This window comes from Ascaphus truei, chromosome 8 (assembly GCF_040206685.1).
Source record: "Ascaphus truei isolate aAscTru1 chromosome 8, aAscTru1.hap1, whole genome shotgun sequence".
Taxonomy (NCBI): Eukaryota; Metazoa; Chordata; class Amphibia; order Anura; family Ascaphidae; genus Ascaphus; species Ascaphus truei.
Window position 1 is genome coordinate 27,529,438 of NC_134490.1, and position 18,551 is coordinate 27,547,988.

The 18,551-nt window shown below is 42.6% G+C and overlaps 1 protein-coding gene across 2 annotated transcripts in view; it reads left to right on the top strand.

Moving 5' to 3' along the window:
* The window catches only part of ANXA7 (annexin A7), a 32,333-nt gene that overhangs the window by 12,963 nt on the left and 819 nt on the right, over nt 1–18,551 (top strand). The window contains exons 4-13 of one of the 2 annotated variants that reach the window (XM_075610990.1): nt 19–312; nt 3,355–3,395; nt 3,813–3,830; nt 4,869–4,974; nt 5,232–5,326; nt 11,092–11,205; nt 12,239–12,409; nt 13,764–13,934; nt 17,462–17,537; nt 18,073–18,185. In XM_075610990.1, coding sequence (XP_075467105.1) covers nt 19–312; nt 3,355–3,395; nt 3,813–3,830; nt 4,869–4,974; nt 5,232–5,326; nt 11,092–11,205; nt 12,239–12,409; nt 13,764–13,934; nt 17,462–17,537; nt 18,073–18,185 — 1,199 coding nt within the window. The remainder of the gene's footprint in view (nt 1–18; nt 313–3,354; nt 3,396–3,812; nt 3,831–4,868; nt 4,975–5,231; nt 5,327–11,091; nt 11,206–12,238; nt 12,410–13,763; nt 13,935–17,461; nt 17,538–18,072; nt 18,186–18,551) is intronic. The other variant, XM_075610991.1, reaches the window with a different exon arrangement.

An 18,551-nucleotide genomic window follows, 5' to 3' on the forward strand; every position in this document is an offset into this window, starting at 1 on the left:
TTTTTACCTTTTCTCCAGCACCAGGTTATGGGGCACCTGGTGGAGGAGCAGGCTTTGGGGCTCCTCAGGGTGCACCAGGATATGGAGCACCACCTGCAATGCCTGGATACGGAGGAGCTGGCTTTGGTGCCCCCGCAGGCGGGTATGCAGCTCCGGCTGCAGGCGGGTATGGAGCTCCAGGGGCTGGCGGTTATGGCGCTCCAGGTGGCTATGGAGCACCCGGTGGGGGTTCAGGTTATGGAGGTTTCGCACAACCTCAATCTCAAACCTATGGATCGGGAGGGCCTGGTCAAGTACCAGGCCAAGTACCAGGTTTGTACATACTTGTAAGCTTGCCATACTATTTAATGGGGTAATCCCTCTTTAGACCAAAGTGTACTAATTGCTGTGACATTTCAGGGGTTACTGAAGTGATTGATTTGCCTTCTTACCAAAATCTGACTCCTATAAGTATTTTGTAAATGTAATAGTTTTTAATAAAAAAATAAATACGTTTTGAAACGCAGTGAGCTGAGACTTGGGAGGAGGTTGATTTGCTATGGCACAAAGTAGAACAGGTGTGATGCTTCCAAAATTAGAGAGAATTCCTCCACGGCATGTATTAATGATCAGGATGACAATGGGGAGTCCATAAATAATAAGGCATATATATGGCAAGGGCTAAGTGTCTAGTGGGGTCCACTTGACCTCCACAGCTTAAACACTATATAAACCCAACCAAATAACCAATATTTAAATGGCAAAAGCACAGGTATACATATATATATATATGTTAGGGCACTGCGGCCCTTTACCTTGGTGCTAAGCAGGACCTCCAGACTTCCAGGGCGTGCAGCCCATCCAGGTAGGTAAACAGCAGGAAGCAGGATGATGATGATGAATCGCACAGCCACGAAAATCCAATTCCCAAAGGGACCGGAAGGTATAAGACAAAAGTACACACTCCAATGATATAATAGGTCTGGTTTAATGCAGGTGGGTACAGCAACAGAACAACACAAACGCACCTACGCGTTTCGTGCACAAGGCACACTGATAAAGTGCCTTGTGCACGAAACGCGTAGGTGCGTTCGTGTTCTGTTGCTGTACCCACCTGCATTAAATCAGACCTATTATATCATTGGAGTGTGTACTTTTGTCTTATACCTTCCGGTCCCTTTGGGAATTGGATTTTCGTGGCTGTGCGATTCATCATCATCCTGCTTCCTGCTGATTTGTTATGGCTGCTCCCTTTTGCCTGATATCACTGCTTCAACAGGGCTTTGTACAGACACTGCCCCTGCCTCTCCTCTTATCAACTCTATGGGTGGAATAAGGGTAAACCAAATACTGGATTGAGAAACACTCAATCATTCAGAGGCCCCCAGGTAATGTAATCTGTAATTAATTTCCAGAGAAACAAAAGGCAAATATTTGCTTTTAGCACAATTACATTTATTTAAGAGAGCCTGTTAAACGGTAACATTCTTTACAATGGGTTGTTTTTCCCCCCCCGCTGCATGGGTTTTACACCTTTTTGTTAAGCAACAATATGTTGCTCTAAATTACAGTTAATTCATATTGAAGATGCACTTGTGCAGAATACGATCTCCCCTAGAAAAACGAGCAGGAAGATTAAGATGTGTTTACCTCATTGGGCCCCTTGAGTGCCAGACCACATGAACTAGTAGTCAAGTCTATAGGGCACCCAAACGGGTAATAGTGTGAACAGGAGTGCTACAGGGATAGTGACCTCAAATATACAACAGGAAACGCCCCAGTGCACATTCAATGTGTATTTGGTCTTCTAGTAACACGCTTACTGCAGGGCCGTCACACACTTTCTTTGTTTTAACCCTTTGAGTGCCTGGGGGGGCCACGGCATGAGTGTTAAGTCCACTCCGGCACTCGTGACCATTTCTCTCACTCAGTAACTGATGACTAAGTGGAAGGGACAGTCATTCCCCTTCCATTCCTCCTTAGTAACGACCCCTCTTTAGTGCAGATTGCACTCCTGGGGCCCCCTGGGTGCCAGACCCCATAATGTAGTGGTGTTGTTGTCCCAGTGCACTCAAAAGGTTAAACGTCCCGTGATAATTGCACAGTTTCCGTAAATGTTTGCACAGCATAAAATTTGTGAATGGAGAATCCGTATGCCGCTGCTGCATGTTTTTACGTAATGCCTATTGAAAATGTTAGTATGCAGAGTTAGGGCAGCATATAGCTGCAGAGTAGGCTGCATTGCGTTTGAATTATTTAATTACAGGTGTGAAGCAGGGGGTCTAGATATTTAAAAAAAAAAAAAAAATATATATATATATATAGATATAGATATAGATATAGATATAGATATAGATATAGATATATATATATATATATATAGATATATATAGATATAGATATATATATATAGATTTATTCCCCCCCCCCCTCCCCCCTCTATCCAGAAGTGTACATTTTATTTATAAAATGTTTTACCAGGAAATAATACATTGTTACCTCTTGTCAAGTATTTCCTGGGCACAGTTATGACAAATACATGGTTACATTAAGTGAGCAAGGTTATACATTATATACAAGACATTCCGTGCACAGTAAGATGTTATAGGCGTACGCAACTGTTACAGACCAGATTAAAATGTGAGACGGCTTTAGTTTTGAAAGAACTTATTCACGGTTCCTGTGATTTTTCTTTGGGGCTATATTGTTAAGCAAGTCATTAGATATGCAACATCATTTTTGTGTTCCATTCATTGCATGTTACACAATAGTGAGGCATAAATAAATAAATTGATCTCCGTTATGCAGTTTCCTGTATTTTAGTTGCAGTGAGCCTATTGACCAGATGTGAGAAAAGAGGCAGTCTAAGGTGTTAGTGCTCCATATCGGGGATTTCCAACAAAAGGTTTGCGAGGTGTCCAAAAAAAAATCTAGTGGCGTATCACAGTGGTATTGTCCCTGAGCCTGTGTGGGGATTGCATACTTATTAAGGCCCCAAACTGCACCTTAGCATAGGTGTAATAGCTGTCACTTGCAGAAGGAGTTTCCAAAGTTGCTAGCCACAATGTTATGCATTTATGTGACTTTGGAAGACCACCCATGCTCTGCACACAGAGGTGCAGTTTGGGCCCTTAAGCTTGTGCTCCATGGGATCAGTCTAACAGTTTTGTTAACAATTGTTTGAGAAGGCAATAAGATTTATTAATCAAGGATTTGCTGAACAAATCTTTTCTAGCAGGGAGGGGTGCTCAATGTAAAAAAGGTTGGGAACCAGCGTTCTATATTAATTTTACACAAGTGTTTGATAACTGGCAACATTAAGAAGCATTTTATTTTAATCCTCATTTATCGTTGCTTTATCTATTTTATGAAAAGGTGGATATCCAAGTGGGCCTGCTCCAGGACAATCACCTGCGGTATGTTTCATCGTATTAAAATTATGTTAAAAAAAATGAATTGCCTGAAACCGTTCACATTCTAAAAGATTTTAAGGCTGTTGGTGATATTTTACTTATTTGATACTTTGCTACACAATAATACTCATGTTGCCAGAGGGGGCCTGCCTTGAATTGGAAGGAATGGGGTTAATTTAAAATCAAACAATTGGCAACTGTATAGTGTTGATGTTTAGAATACATACATTTATTTGATATTTTCCTTTTTTTAATTCTGAGATATTGATTTAGAACATAGTTTTTAAGTCTGGTTGTTAAAACTCTAGATTTGTATCTGTTTTAACAGATCTGTGTGATTTTGTTGAGCCATTTCAATGCAATTGTTAATCTTTCATCAATATTGAGCATTTACATTTGTATATTCATTATCTATTGTAGGTTAGTGTGGAATTTCAGGTACTGTATGATATGTGGTGCAACTAATTAATTTACTGTATGAAAACCGCTGCAAGCAATTACCCTAATAAAATCGCATATACGGCAGCATGTTTTTTGCAATATTGTACCCTTTTGTAACAAGTATCCAAAACAAATGTTCAATCTTCAAGTTTCTGAGAGCTTACATTTAACGTTTAATCATTAGATGGCAGCATTTCCGATAGACGAAACTGACCAGTTTTTTGCCACCCTCAAACGTATAAAAAAAAAAAAAAAAAAAACCACCTGCATACACGGGTAGCTATGAAGAGATGGATCCTAAAACGGAGAAATATACAAAGATGTGTGGTTAACATTGTTTCGATATTCTAACACTTTTGTAAACGCTAATCTGTTGTTTAAATTGGATTTTAACAACCCTTAACTCTACCTCGGCTCTCCTCAATTGTGTCCCTAATTTTATTTTAATTTCCTTTTTCCCCCAATGTAAAAAAGCCTATTGGATCAAGGTGATTGCATGAGTGTGGACTTTTTTTTTCCAAGGCTAATTAAACATATTGGCATATGCATGCATCATAAAAGGCCAGCAACACCCCATACATTATACCAGCGATGCGCAAACTGTGGGGCGCGACCCCCAGGGGGGGCGCGACAATGCCGACGGGGGGCGCGGGGTTTACAGAGGCCCCGCGCGCTTCCCGAAGGCACTTAAATTAAGTGCCGGGGGAGCTGCAGGGCCTCTGTAAACCTAACTTACCGTGGCTCCGGCGGCTTCCTCCCTGCGGCGCCATGGCAACGCGGCGTCAAAATGACGCTGCGAGGTCATGTGACGTCACGTTGCTATGGCAACGTGACGTCATTACGCCGGAGCGCGGGTAAGTTGGGGTTGGGGGGGCGCGGGAGTGAGGGGACAGCCGTCAGGGGGGCGCAGGGAAAAAAGTTTGCGCCCCCCTGCATTATACCAGACTAGTATTCTCTTAGTTTTGACTTTTGTTGTGATTTTCAGATCTGACTTTGTTTAATTGTATATTTATATCAATTTAAATTGTTTTGCAGCCTTTTGCATCAGCAATGACAGCGACTCAGGGCACCATTAGAGCAGCATCAAATTTTGACGCCTTGGGTGATGCTGAAAAGCTAAGAAAAGCAATGAAAGGATTTGGTAAGAATAAAAAATAAAGTGTAATTTTCAGGAGGGGAAAAAAAAGTGTCTGCCATGGATTGCCGGTTAAAGTAAAAAAAGCCTACTAGCTTTAACATTAATGTCCTCTTATAGTTTTTCTAATAGACATTTTTAAAACCCTTTTGTGCTCACATTTACGTATGAGATGCTTGATGCGTTATTAAAAAAAAAAAAAGTATGTGTTATTTTTTTCTCTTTCTAAAATAATGGCTTTTTTTATTTTTTTTTATTTTAAGGAACGGATGAGCAAGCGATCATTGATGTTGTTGCTAATCGTTCCGGTGATCAGAGACAGAAGATTAAGGCGGCATTTAAGACTGCTTACGGCAAAGTAAGTCAATTTAACTTTGCATTAACACAAGATCCCAGAGTGACACACAAGTCAAAATGTGTGCATACGTTAGCCTATATTTTTGCAGCCAACGTTGGACTATTTAATGAAGATCGGCGGACAAAAAGGAACAAGAAAAGTTTCAGGGCAGCAGCCACTTCGTTAGATCACCCCTCAATTCCCTTTTATCCACTAAGTTTCCAAATTCAGTCAAAGTTAATTTAACATTCTGTATAGCGAATTTCTAAATTGTTATAGCGAAATTCCTTTATACCGGTGGATTCCTGTACGTATATGCTTCTGTGGGGCCTAGAACTAGAAATTCCATTGAGGTCCCCCAGTGTGTTAGCCTTGCATGCCCCCCCCTCCCTCTTACACCTCACTGCTCTTACCACTCTATGTATCTCCCTATCCTCATATATTCTCTCCCACTCCCCTTCCCTCTCCCCTTCTCTCTCCCCCTCCCCTTCTCTCTCCCCCTCCCCTTCTCTCTCCCCCTCCCCTTCTCTCTCCCCCTCCCCTTCTCTCTCCCCCTCCCCTTCTCTCTCCCCTTCTCTCTCCCCCTCCCCTTCTCTCTCCCCCTCCCCTTCTCTCTCCCCCTCCCCTTCTCTCTCCCCCTTCCCTTCTCTCTCCCCCTTCCCTTCTCTCTCCCCCTCCCCTTCTCTCTCCCCCTCCCCTTCTCTCTCCCCCTCCCCTTCTCTCTCCCCCTCCCCTTCTCTCTCCCCCTCCCCTTCTCTCTCCCCCTCCCCTTCTCTCTCCCCCTCCCCTTTTCTCTCCCCCTCCCCTTTTCTCTCCCCCTCCCCTTTTCTCTCCCCCTCCCCTTTTCTCTCCCCCTCCCCTTTTCTCTCCCCCTCCCCCTCGCTTTTTTTGTTTCTTCCCAACTTCTAATTTTTATTTAATTTTTTCATATCAAATAAAATATTGCATATTCAGAAATCTCAAACGTGGAATAAAAATATTCGTATCAAAATTGTAACATGTTGTCTGTAAACAAACAAACACAAGACACAACAAAATTAAAAAAAATAAAAAGGGGGGGGGGGGGCGATAGGGATAACAAGTGTGAGATCTCTGCTTCTGTTATTTTACTATTACTCCTATGGGAACTCCAACTCTTGTGCGGATGACTAACGTCCTTATTATTTTTCTATTTCTTATTTCGCCCTCGAAGGCCTGGTTAGTCTTATTAAAAGGTGACCTATAGCTCATTCTTACCTATATTCTTACCCATATTTAAAACGAGAACGCATTTATCTCTATCATTGCCAGATTGTGGTTCTCTCTACTCCTGGGATGTCTGTCTGGGCCAACCACGGCGTCCAGACTTTTATAAATTTGGCGCCAGTGTCATTAACCAAACTTGTTCGTTTTTCCATCTGGCAAATATACCACATTCTATTCCTAATCTCGCTTAATCCCGCTCCCTCAATCCACCCGGACACGTGCACTGCAAACACACACACATACTACAGTTCCACACCTCCCAACCCCCCCCCCCCCAATTATTTATTTATATTTTTTAAACAATAAAACCCCCCCTCAGACTACAATAACCCCCCACACCCCTACCTTTATCTTTTGAAGGGTTGTCTCATTCAGACCTCTGTTACTGTGCCAGTCTACGTGCGGAAGCTGAACGACTTCCGGGCGGGCCCAGTTTCACCAGAGAGGCCGGCCACGTGCCCGGTTTTCGGTGTGCACCGGAGAGGCCCACAACAGCCGAGGAGACCTGGGGACCGGTGGCAATCGAAGGCCCGGCCGCCAGATGCTGAAATTGGGCCAGACCCAACTTCCAGCTCTGGCCAGCAGGGCCTCCTGCAGGCACCAGGCCCAGGTCTCCCACCTCTCTCTGCATATGTATTATTATTTCAGTTCCCTTTTAACAATATTTGGGGGGAAAAACACAGAAACTGAAAAAAAAATTTGGCAGGGGTTTTATATCAGACTTCTTACAAGCATCAACAGTCACATTATGTCATACAACATTTTATAATCGGCACATTCTACACCCAACACAAAATGGAGGTTTTCAAATCGGGAGCCACACTCGGACCGCGTTATAGGCGGATTCGCGTTGTAGCGGATCGCGCTATAACGGGTTGAGCTGTATTTGCCAGGATTTTACTATAGATTTTCAAATCAATATGAAGCAGTGAAATTGGCCAATAACTGCCACAACATAAGGGGTCCTTTCCCTCTTAAGAATCACCACTATATTGACCTTCGTCATCTGTGGGGGTATTTTTCTTCTGCTAAGGAAACCATTAAATAAGTCCAACAGTCAAGGCCCTAGGATTCCTATAAAAATGTTATAGTACAAATTTGAAAAACAATTTGGGCCAGGTGCCTTTGACGGTTTCAATGAGCCGACCGTCCTTTCAAGCTCGAGTTATTTTATTCTGCGTTTAAAATGTTATGGTCTTCCTGCCAATTTAGGGAGGTTACAATCTTTAATCTGTGCCAAGCCAGGGATTTTAGTATTTGGGGTTGACTTATCTAGGTCGTAGAGTTCCGTATAAAACTTGGCAAATTCCTCAGCAATCTTTGAAGGATTGTACGTCACTTCTCCTTTTTATCTTAATGGCGGGAAACGATGCCCTTGACCTAATCCCACTTAAATTTATTTGCCAATATACGGTCTCCCTTATCTCCCTTGTCGTAGTAAATCTGCTTACTCCACTTAAGGGCCTTCTATACATCCTCCAGTTGTACCATCTTAAATTCCTCCCTTGCCTGACTCAGGATTTTTTAAACTTTCCTAGACTGGTTTTTTTTTGTTTCCAACGTTAACGTCGCTATTGAAATAAGCTGTCCTCGAATTGTGGTCTTATGTGCCTCCCATAATATTGCTGTTGATTCTACAGGTCTATTATTGGTCTGAAAATATTTTTTAAGCGAGTCTCCAATTTGTGAATTAATCTCCTGGTAATTCAGTAATGAGTAATTCATCCTCCAATTAAATGAATGCATCCTGGCAAATGGGGGGGGGGTCAAACAAAATTGCAACTGGTGCGTGGTCCGACCACATAATAGGCCCTATATCTGATGAACCAATACTTCCAGAATATTTGGGGTTACAAAGTACGAATCGTGTGGGGGCGAGTAAAAAGAATAATCCCTCTGTCCTTTTGTGAGCGACGCCAGGTATCGAGCAGACCAAATTCTTTGGTTAGTGATCTAAATTTCTATGCTAACCCAAGTGATTGCGGAATATGACTGCCCTGGATGTGTGGATTTGTCCATATCTGGGTCCAGTACCATATTAAAGTCTCCTCCCAGAATCATTGAGTGCTCTCGGCTGTCCAATGTTTCCCTCAGTCAATTTGTCCCTCGTTAGGTGCATATACATTCACTAGTGTTATATGTAGGCCTGAGAGAAGACCATGAACCACAAGAGACCTCCCTCCTTGGTCTCTCTTAACCTCCAATGTCTGGAATGGGATATCATGTTTTATCAAAATCGTGAACCCCCCCCCCCACCACCCTTTTTTAAAAATTTTTTGCTGGTAAAAGACTTGTAGAAGGCTACAGGATAAAAACACGCTAAAAGTGTTTGGGGGGCTCCTGGGTGTCGAAATGCGTCTCTTGTAGAAAAACAATATCTGCTTTCAGTTTCCTAAATTCTTTTAGGGCCAGTATGCGCTTCCCATTAATATTCAGGCCGTTAACATTCAAAGACACTAACTTCAATGGCGTTTGACTAGTCATTCCTGGTGTCGTGTTTATCTATTTCTCTTGTGAAACTGTGCTCTAAAGATTGACGGTTGTAGTGGATAAAAGGGAGAAAAAAGAGAGGGGAGGGGAATTTTTATAGTGTCCTTTTATATCTGTGACTTGAGTATCAGTGTGGTGCATAACCCCCAAAATAAAACATCTCTTTCGACTCTTTGGGCCAGGGCCCCTCAGACCGCTTGTTCCCCTGCTCTGTACAGGTATTGGCTTTAGGGGAAACCATGAGGGGGTTTCTCCCCTCCGCAGAAATAGTCTGTCATCCAGGCAATTGTTAGGTGACCCCAAGTCGCAGACAGTCATACCAATTATAGAGCCTAAGGGATATAAAGGGGAACAGAGAAAAAACAAAGCTGCAGTTCCTCTGTCTGTCTTTCTTTGAACCGCCATGGATCGCCGGATCGTCAAACCCTGCAGATTCATGCTGACGCTTCCAAAGTTTGGATGGAGAACTGAAGGGTCTCAGCAGGGCCCCCTCAAGGGCGTAGCCGGTCCTAGCTCTTTCCGATTCGGGCCCTCGGCCGGTTGCTCATCCTCTGAGTTGTCCCCTTGAGATTCTCGCTGTTGGCCCGATCTATCCTTGGGGTCCAGTCTTAGCTCTGACAGGAAAGCTGCTGATTCCTCATGGTAGCGGATCGAAACCTGTCTCCCTCTATGGTTAACTATTAGGCGGAACGGGAAGGCTCCTTTTCCTGGCGTATCGCTGTCACCGGTCGTAGTCCTCTTCGCCTTTCTATAGTAAGTCTGGACAGGTCCTGAAAAATCTGGATGGAGGCATCCTCAAATTTAATTCAGCCTCTATTTCTGCAACCCTTTATGATCTTTTCCTTGGTTGCATATTGATGAAGCCTCAGTACCACATCTCTACTTCTGGAATCATCAAATTTCGGGCCCAATGCTCTCTGAGCTCGGTCCATCCGTATTTCTTCTTGATAAGTCTCTTGAGGTATGGCTGCAGGGCTTCCGCGGACACAGTCTCAGAGATGTGACGTATTCACAAGTTCTGCCTCCGCTCCCTATTCTCCAGGTCATCCATGCCATCTCTCAAGGCTCTGACTTCTTCATTGAGACGCAGGACCTCGTCGTCTGTATTTACCTGATTTTGTAAGGTAACGTCCATCTTGTTTTAAAGCTCTGTGGTCCTTTTTGGCCAGTGAAAACATTTCTGCTTTAAACTCTTAACACTGCCTTATCCAGGGAAGCCTGGAACCCAGCTTGCAGTTCCCTAAGCATACCCTGAAGGTCCTGCTTGGTGAGTACTGTCTCTCTACTGTGCCACTCGCTCTCACCTGTGCCTCTCTGGTGTATCCCCCTGTCTCTCAGCCGCGTCTGGCTCTCAGCTGGTTCGGAGTCTCTCTCCCTCCTGCACCACTTCCGACCGTGCGCCCCGGCACCATCTTTTTGTTTTTCCGCCGACAAGCAGAGTCCCCAGCCAAAACGGGACAGATCTGGGCTGCAGCTTTCTTGTCCTTCGGAGGTATCTCCTGATGCTCCCCTGTCTGCTGCCGTGGGTTTGGGGCTGCTACCAGGTGCCGATCGGAGGCTTATGTTGAAATCTATGAGCGGGATGCACAGAGTTTAGTTGGCACACATGCATGCGCTCTGACGTCGCCCCCCCCCCCCCCCCCTCCAGCACAGGGTTTTGTTAACCTCTGCCGAGAGTCCTGCAGCACCAGAGTGCAACCGGACCTCCTGACCTCCTGCACTTCTGCGTCACCTGACACGCCCAGAATGCTGAAAAGTGGAGGGTGCTCTACTTTTTTGTTTAAGGGCGGCCAGCCAATCTGCTCCAAAAAAAACCCCAAAGTGCCCATGGTGCACCTGTTATGTCATAAGTGAGTCTGGCGGGCCGGGCACGGTATTGGTATTTAAAGGCTCGCTGACATTTAATTTGGGGGAATTTTGTGGCTTCAATTTTTTTTATAATTTGTTTATTTTTTTTTAAGGAGGCAGATTAAGTAGAACTTTGTAGTAACGTTTGTAATGAGGGCTGTTTTTATGTTCTACTGAAATGTAGCTTTATCTATTTTTTGCAGGATTTAATTAAAGATTTAAAGTCCGAATTAAATGGAAATGTTGAAGAACTTATCATTGCTCTATTCATGCCAGCCACATATTATGATGCATGGAGCTTGTATCATGCCATGAAGGTAATGTCACACGATGAAATCAATATCTAATAGTATGACATGTAATACCATTACTGCAGTTTTTAGAAATTGAATCGCTTGCTTTTCAAAGTACCAAGATTAGCATTACATTCAAATGCATTTTAATGTTTTTTTTTCCCCACATGTAAAGATTACATTGAAAAGAGTCATATTTTTATTAGTCTCTACTGAACTCAAGTGGAGAAGCTCAGCACAGTTACTCTATTGTAATACCTTATTTGGTTTGTGTCCTATTCAGATACAGTAACTGTATTTATCTCAGGTGCTGTCATAGAATGCTCAGTAAGGAAAGTAGTACAGTACTATTCCCCTGCGCTGGGTGATTAAATCTTTTGAACCTGAAACAAAACAGTTATGTGAAATTATTTGACATGTATGCTATATGCATACAGGACATGGGTATTACATACTGTAGGCTACATCACTTGGGAACTTTTTTTCTTTTCTTCATACTGCCCTCTTCACTCGCCTTCATTCCCCTGTACAGGAAGTAAATAAAGTGAAAACATGCTTTCTGCGAAAAGTTAAGGTGTAAAACGTGTAAAATTCTAGTGCCACATGCATAGCACAAACCATTTATTGCCAGAATTTGGAACATTAATGTTTAAACTGTGTTCTTATATCCATTACACTTCCTGTTTAATTACAAAATCTCTAACCGCAGTAATGTTAACATCTACAGTAGGACTAATATTTTGTAAGCATTTTACTAAAGGCATGTGGTGCAATATGTTATTTGAGATTTTCCTTAAGACAAAAATCTCTGCTTTTTTCTTTCTCCCCACTGATTCTGAAAACAGTTTCCCTTGTTGAAGTACCCTCTCTATGTATGTTATTTAATTTATAAATACAACTAAAAAGATATGTATGGTTGTTTAATTATTACGTAGGTGTTTAATTGACAGGATTTCAGTCCATATTTACTTGTATTATTCTATCATTGGTGAGGTTTTTTTTTTTAATGCTTTTGATTGGCAAAGGATCTGCTCTAATTCTATGTGTAATCTAATAGGGAGCAGGAACTCAGGAGAGAGTGCTCATCGAGATTCTGTGCACGCGGACAAACAGCGAAATCAAAAATATAGTGTCATGTTACAAAGCGGAATTTGGGAGAGACATTGAGAAGGATATCCGATCGGACACTTCTGGGCATTTTGAGAGACTGCTGGTGTCTATGTGTCAGGTGGGCCAAATAACCGCATATTTTTTTTTATTTTTTTTAACGCGTAATATGTTGGTTTAAATAGGAGAAATAAATTAAAGAAACAAACCATGCTGCCTTTTATTCACAGTTCTGTTTTGGCTATTAAAATATTTTAATAACTTGCAGGGAGATCCAGTAAACTCTGATGATGATATTGCAGTTCCGTTTACATGATGGTATCACATCTAAGGAATCTATTAAACATGGAAGTATAATGTTCATAGAATAGGCTTCTTAGCTTTCCAATATCAGCAACTTAAAGGGGTATTTTCCATTTCGATTGGCTTCTGTAGAAATATTGAATGGAACTAAATCCATACTTCTAACAATTTCTTCTACCTGGAGATCTGACACAACAAGGTTATTGGGCACATCAATTATTGCAGCTGTTAATCCCCATTAATAACTTTTCCAACTAGAAGTAGGGAAACAATCATATTGTGGGATGGACAACGCTGTTGGTTAGTTGGTAATGTCGCCGCATAACACGTGGTCGTCCTTTTCTTCTGACTGTAGTTTTCTTGGCAAGGAAGGCACATTAGAGCCAGTAAAGATGCTCATGGCTACATTTATTTACCTTTTGCTCATGCAAGCGCCATTCAAGCTTGTGTTGGTATATCTGGCCATCATGTTTTTGAAGATAAAGGGAGACCAATGATTAGTCATGCTGAGTGGGTAACATTGAATGATTATTACGACTCTGTACCAGCCATGTGCCTGTAAATCCTTTTCACCCGATTACCAATATGTATATTGTTCTAACAATATACAAAGCGTTTTTACATAGAATTTTGCAGACATGAAGAGTCCCTTCCTTAAAGGGCTTACAATCCCTGTGTGGCACCAAAATGTCTGGCTAAAGGTCACAGTCAGTGGGATTCAAACCAAGAACACATTTGAACCAGAGACTACAGCAAGATGAACACCTTTTTATAATGGTAGCTAAAATAAGTGTGTGGTATAAGTGGGTTTGTAATGGGATTTTTAAAGCCCCCCCCCATTAAGTTATGATACCAACAAGTTCAAAGTGATAATTCATAAATGTAGATGACTTTTGGTGCGTCAGATCTATATTCCCTAATGCAGGGGTGGCCAACTCCATCCCCTAGGGCGACCCACTGGTCAGATTTTAAGCATCTTCCTGCTTCAGCACTGGTGGCTGTCAATGACTGAACCACTGCTTGAGCCACCTGTGCTGAAGCAGGGATTTCCTTTAAATGTGACCTGTTGGTTGCCCCTGGACTGGAGTTCACCACCCATGGCCAAAACACCTAGTGAAGTACTTAAATATGTTCCCATTCATACTTTCATTTTTTTCCTTCTTCTAACTCAGGGTAATCGTGATGAAAATCCAACTGTAAACTATCAACAAGCTGAACAGGATGCTCAGCGCCTTTACCAAGCAGGAGAAGGCAAGCTTGGCACTGACGAGTCTTCCTTTAATTTGGTTTTGGCAAGTCGGAGCTTTCCCCAATTAAAAGCCGTGGCTGAAGCGTATTCCAAGGTAAATGTTCTGTTTGTTAAATTAGAAAGGTATCGTCGCTCAGCCTATGTAGTGTATAGTACAGGGGTGGTACTCGGCTGGTATGGTACATATGAACAGGGCCACAGACGGATATTCCCAGGGCTCAGGACTACAGTTCTGACCGGGGTTCCCCCCGTCGGCAGTGTTGCAAGCCCCATTTCACACCTTGCGAGCTCCCTCTATTTCCCTCACCTCTCTCTCTACCCCCTCCATCAATTACCCCACACTCAGTCAATCCCTGCCCCCCACCTCATGTATTTCTCTCCCCTGCGTCTCACTTTTCCTCTCTCGCCCCCTTTCTCCTCCCCCTCTGTCAATTACCCCACGCTCCCTCATTCCCCTCCCCTGACACAATTCCCCCCACAAAATATATACCAAAAATCTTCTCGGCCCAATGCATCTATAAAAGATCCATATGCATTAAAAAAAATAAAACAATACATATTTTAAAAAAAAACCTCCCCAATACATAAAAAATAAATAAAAAAAATCCCCCAACGCATATAAAAATACAGACTTACCTTGGGTCAGGATGGGCCCGGCTGGCTGGCGCTCCAAATTTCTCTTGACCTCTGGCCGGGCCCTATTGCTGGTCGCGGCCAGGCCCCGATTCTTGGCTGCCTACAGGACCTTTCCTCTCTTTGTCCCCTACCGCCGAGCCTTCCACTGACAGCGCGCGGCATGCCGGAAGCTGGGCCAAGCTTCTGGCGCGCTGAGATCAGAAAACCCCCGTCGCGTGCCAGCAGTGGAATTTCGGCGGCGTGGGGCAGAGGAAAGGTCCTGCAGGCAGCTGAGAGCCGGGGCCCGGCTGTGACCGGCTGCAGGCCTGACCAGAGGTTGGGGGAAATTTGCAGCGCCGGCCAAGCATGAGCGCGCTTGGCGCCAGCGGGGACTTGGCCTAAGTCTCTCTGTGCTGACCGCTAAATGATGTAAGGTAATATCACAGCAGGATGTAATTTCTCTACAGAAGGATTTGGATAAATGAGAATGGCAGATGAGGGCTAATGCAGATACATTTAAGGCTATGTATTTGTGAAGCAAGAATAACCAGACAACATGCAAACTAATTGAGGCAAAATGCAGTCAATCTTTGGAGAAAGTGAAAAACAGATACTGTGCGGTGCCTAGTTCTAATATAAACAGTGTAACAATTCACTAACGATGAATTACATGTGTTGCTATTGCAACTAATGGAAAAACATAATTGAATACATCAGAAACACTTGTACTAGGTCAATATAACCGTGAATAATGTCAATAGAAATGTCCAGTTGCTCCAATATTGTGTTAAGATCAAAGTAGAATTCAGTATATGAAATGAGAAAAACATACCCAACATGGTGTATAAGCACAATATTTAACCTTATGGTTAGTGATTATTGAAATACTTAGAGGTAGGAAATAAAGTAAGGGGGGAAAAAAGTGCGTTTAATAGACATAAAAACAATCACATGGTTCACTACAATAGTATCCACTCCACGCAAAAAAATTGAAATCCTACTTACAGGAGTTGGGTAGGTATTGCGCATTGAATTGCAAATCTCTGCTGGGGGTGGCTGCTTTTCTTCCCCGCTAATGCATGTGGAGTCCTGGGTATGGCTTTTCCTGACCAGCTGGTGCGTGCAGGTTCTCCTGTAGCTGCCGAAGTAGTGGCACTGCCTCTCTTCCCTTCTACCGGCGTCCTGCTGACAGACTTGTAATCCCGCTCGTGCGCATGTGAGATCAGGTGATAGGAAGAGCCGGAGAGGAGTTTATCACAGTCCCACGCCAGCGCAAGTTACCCTCTTGGAGAACGTCCTAACAGACTGCAGGAGAACCGGAACCGGCTCTCCCTATCACCCGGCTTTGATAAGCCAGCTGTCTACAATATCGGGCAGTAGCTGCAAGGCCAATAGGATATTTTCTTGAATAAAACTGGTATGGATGACAGGGAAGACCTCATTTTACCACTGTATAAATTCTTGTGTATGCCATATTGTGTATTACTACTGTGAAGCGCTATGTACTTTAATGGCGCTATACAAATAAAGACATACAATACAATATTACCATTTTGGGAACTGATCCTTATGGAACTAAAAAGCGCAGAGAAGAGCAACCAACTTATTAAAGGGGGTTTGGAGGAAGGTCTGATTTTATGAGGAAAGGATGATTAAATAGGTGTCATACATTAGAAAAGAGACTTTTTTAAGGGGGGAATTTGATAACCATTTACAGATGTATTCAGAGTCAATACAAAGAGCTTTTGAGATAACCTTTCATACCACGGACAGTACAAACACACGGGAGGTGGGATTAGCCGTTGATTTGAGAAAAAGGTTTCACCAGCAGCAAAGCAAAGGCTCTTTACAGAAAGGGCAGTTAAAATGTAAAATATACTACCAATGAAGGCTGTAATGGCATATATACCGTATTTCCTCGATTGTAAGACGCACCATCGATTTGGCCCTTACAATCCAGGAAAATTACGTTTTCACTCTCCATGTTTCAGGAGATGTCCCATGTCAGCGGAGGATGAAGTGTGCGGCGGCGGCGGCAGGAGAGGTCCCAAGTCTGCAGGTGAATGAAGATAAGAAGGCAGTGGGTGTGCGGCAGCAGGATATCATGATAGCTGGATAGCTGAGCAGGAGCAGAGCGGCATAGGGGAACGGCTTGGGAGGTGCACACTGTAACCGAAAGTCAGACTCTGGTCAACTTCCGGTGTTACAGTGCTGCTCCCCAGCTGTTCCGCTCCTGCCTTAACTCTCCTGCTATTATGATCTCCTGCCACCGCCACCCTACTGTCTTCTTATCTTCATTAACCTGCAGACTTGGGACCTGTCCTGCCACTGCCGCCGCACTCCATCTGCAGACATGGGACCTCTGCTACCGCCCGCTTCATCCTCCGCTGACATGGGACCTGTCCTGAAACATGTGAAGTGAAAAGAGGGGGTTAGTACTGTAGACCCTTTTATTTTTTTTTATTTTTTTTATTACATCTATTCTAAGACGCACCCCGATTTCAGAGATGTGAAAATCGGAAAAAAGGTGCGTCTTAGAATCGAGAAAATAGGGTAATGGATATCGTTAAGGAAAAGGTCATTGTTATAGAAAGGGAGTAGATATACCAAATAAATTAAACACAGATCTAGGGAGCAATCTGTGCCATTCCTGGAGTTGGGAAGATAGATATATACCTTGTGTATTTTGTCAGATAAAATCACATGGGATCTTATCTGGGACTTTGTGAATATTTTTGTGTATGTCTGAGTGTATTAAAATAAAACTGTTATTTTTATATTTGCACATGTAGTATGCTCATCAATCTTTTTCTATGGGTATTTATTGGCGACAGTCTTGGCATTGTATATTTTCAGTGTCGCATGCAGGCAAAGTGTTTCCCCCCACGCCACCCCCCCACCATTAAGCGACAATTGCCTGTCTCACTGGGGGTTTTTTTGTTGGTCGACGGACATAAGTTTTCTTTCAACATCTATGTAATATCTAATTATGCTGTTTTATTATAGATCGCCAATCGTGATTTAATAAGCAGCATTGGTAGAGAGTTCACTGGATATATAGAAGATGGTTTAAAGGCTGTTTGTAAGTAACCATATGTCAAAGGTGCAATAGATGCTTCTATACATTTGATTAGGAGCAATATGTAGTGTGATTATACACTCTAACTTGATCCCCATATGTAAGTTTGTGAAACGGAATTATGAAGCTTTAATAATAAAATGTCACCTATTTTAAACGGTGGCAATGTCATGTTGCCTAAATTCCTGCTCATTTAGCATCTGAATAATTACAGATGGAGCCAGACTTTCTTTACCCAGAGCTGCGACACAACAAGCAAAATGTCAGGGAATATACAAGTCACGGTCCCTTCTCTCTCGGACTCTCTATATAGAGATAATCCCATTCCCGTGGCTTTCCCTGGCAGAGGAGGAAAGTGTCTACAGCTGAACAATTTCTGATCTATTACTACTAAACCTTAATATCATTAAATTGATATAAATACACATTTAGCGTTTCAACTTTTGTTAAATCAGTGAAGTAATTACTTTCAGATTTACAACAGATGTTTTGACCGTTCCTGCGTTTCTGTAATGGTAAATTATGAATTTTCTTACAGTGCAATGTGCTGTTAACCGTCCAGCCTTCTTTGCTGAAAGACTTTACCGTTCCATGAAGGGAGCTGGTACAGATGATTCTTCACTTATTAGGATTATTGTCACCCGCAGTGAGGTAAATTTTTTTTTTTTTTTTTGCAAAACCCTTAAAATATGCAAATGTAATTTCGGAAGTGCTTTTTTTTAAGCACATTCACTGTATTGCTCTTTTCTTTAAAAAAAATGTAAACTTTTTTTTATGCATTTTGATTTAAGAATGCCATTTGAAATTTCATTGGCGTTTTGTACTGAAGTCAAAACCCATATTCTACATGTCAAAATAACAGATAATTTGGTGCTGCTTTTTTATTTTTAAGTGAACGTTTCTACATCTAGTGCAGATTGCTTACCAGGCTAGTATACCGCCTTAATCGTGATGTGTGTATCGAAGGAAGCAAATTATCCAGAGGCACACAATTTAATGCATCTCATGATCTGTGCA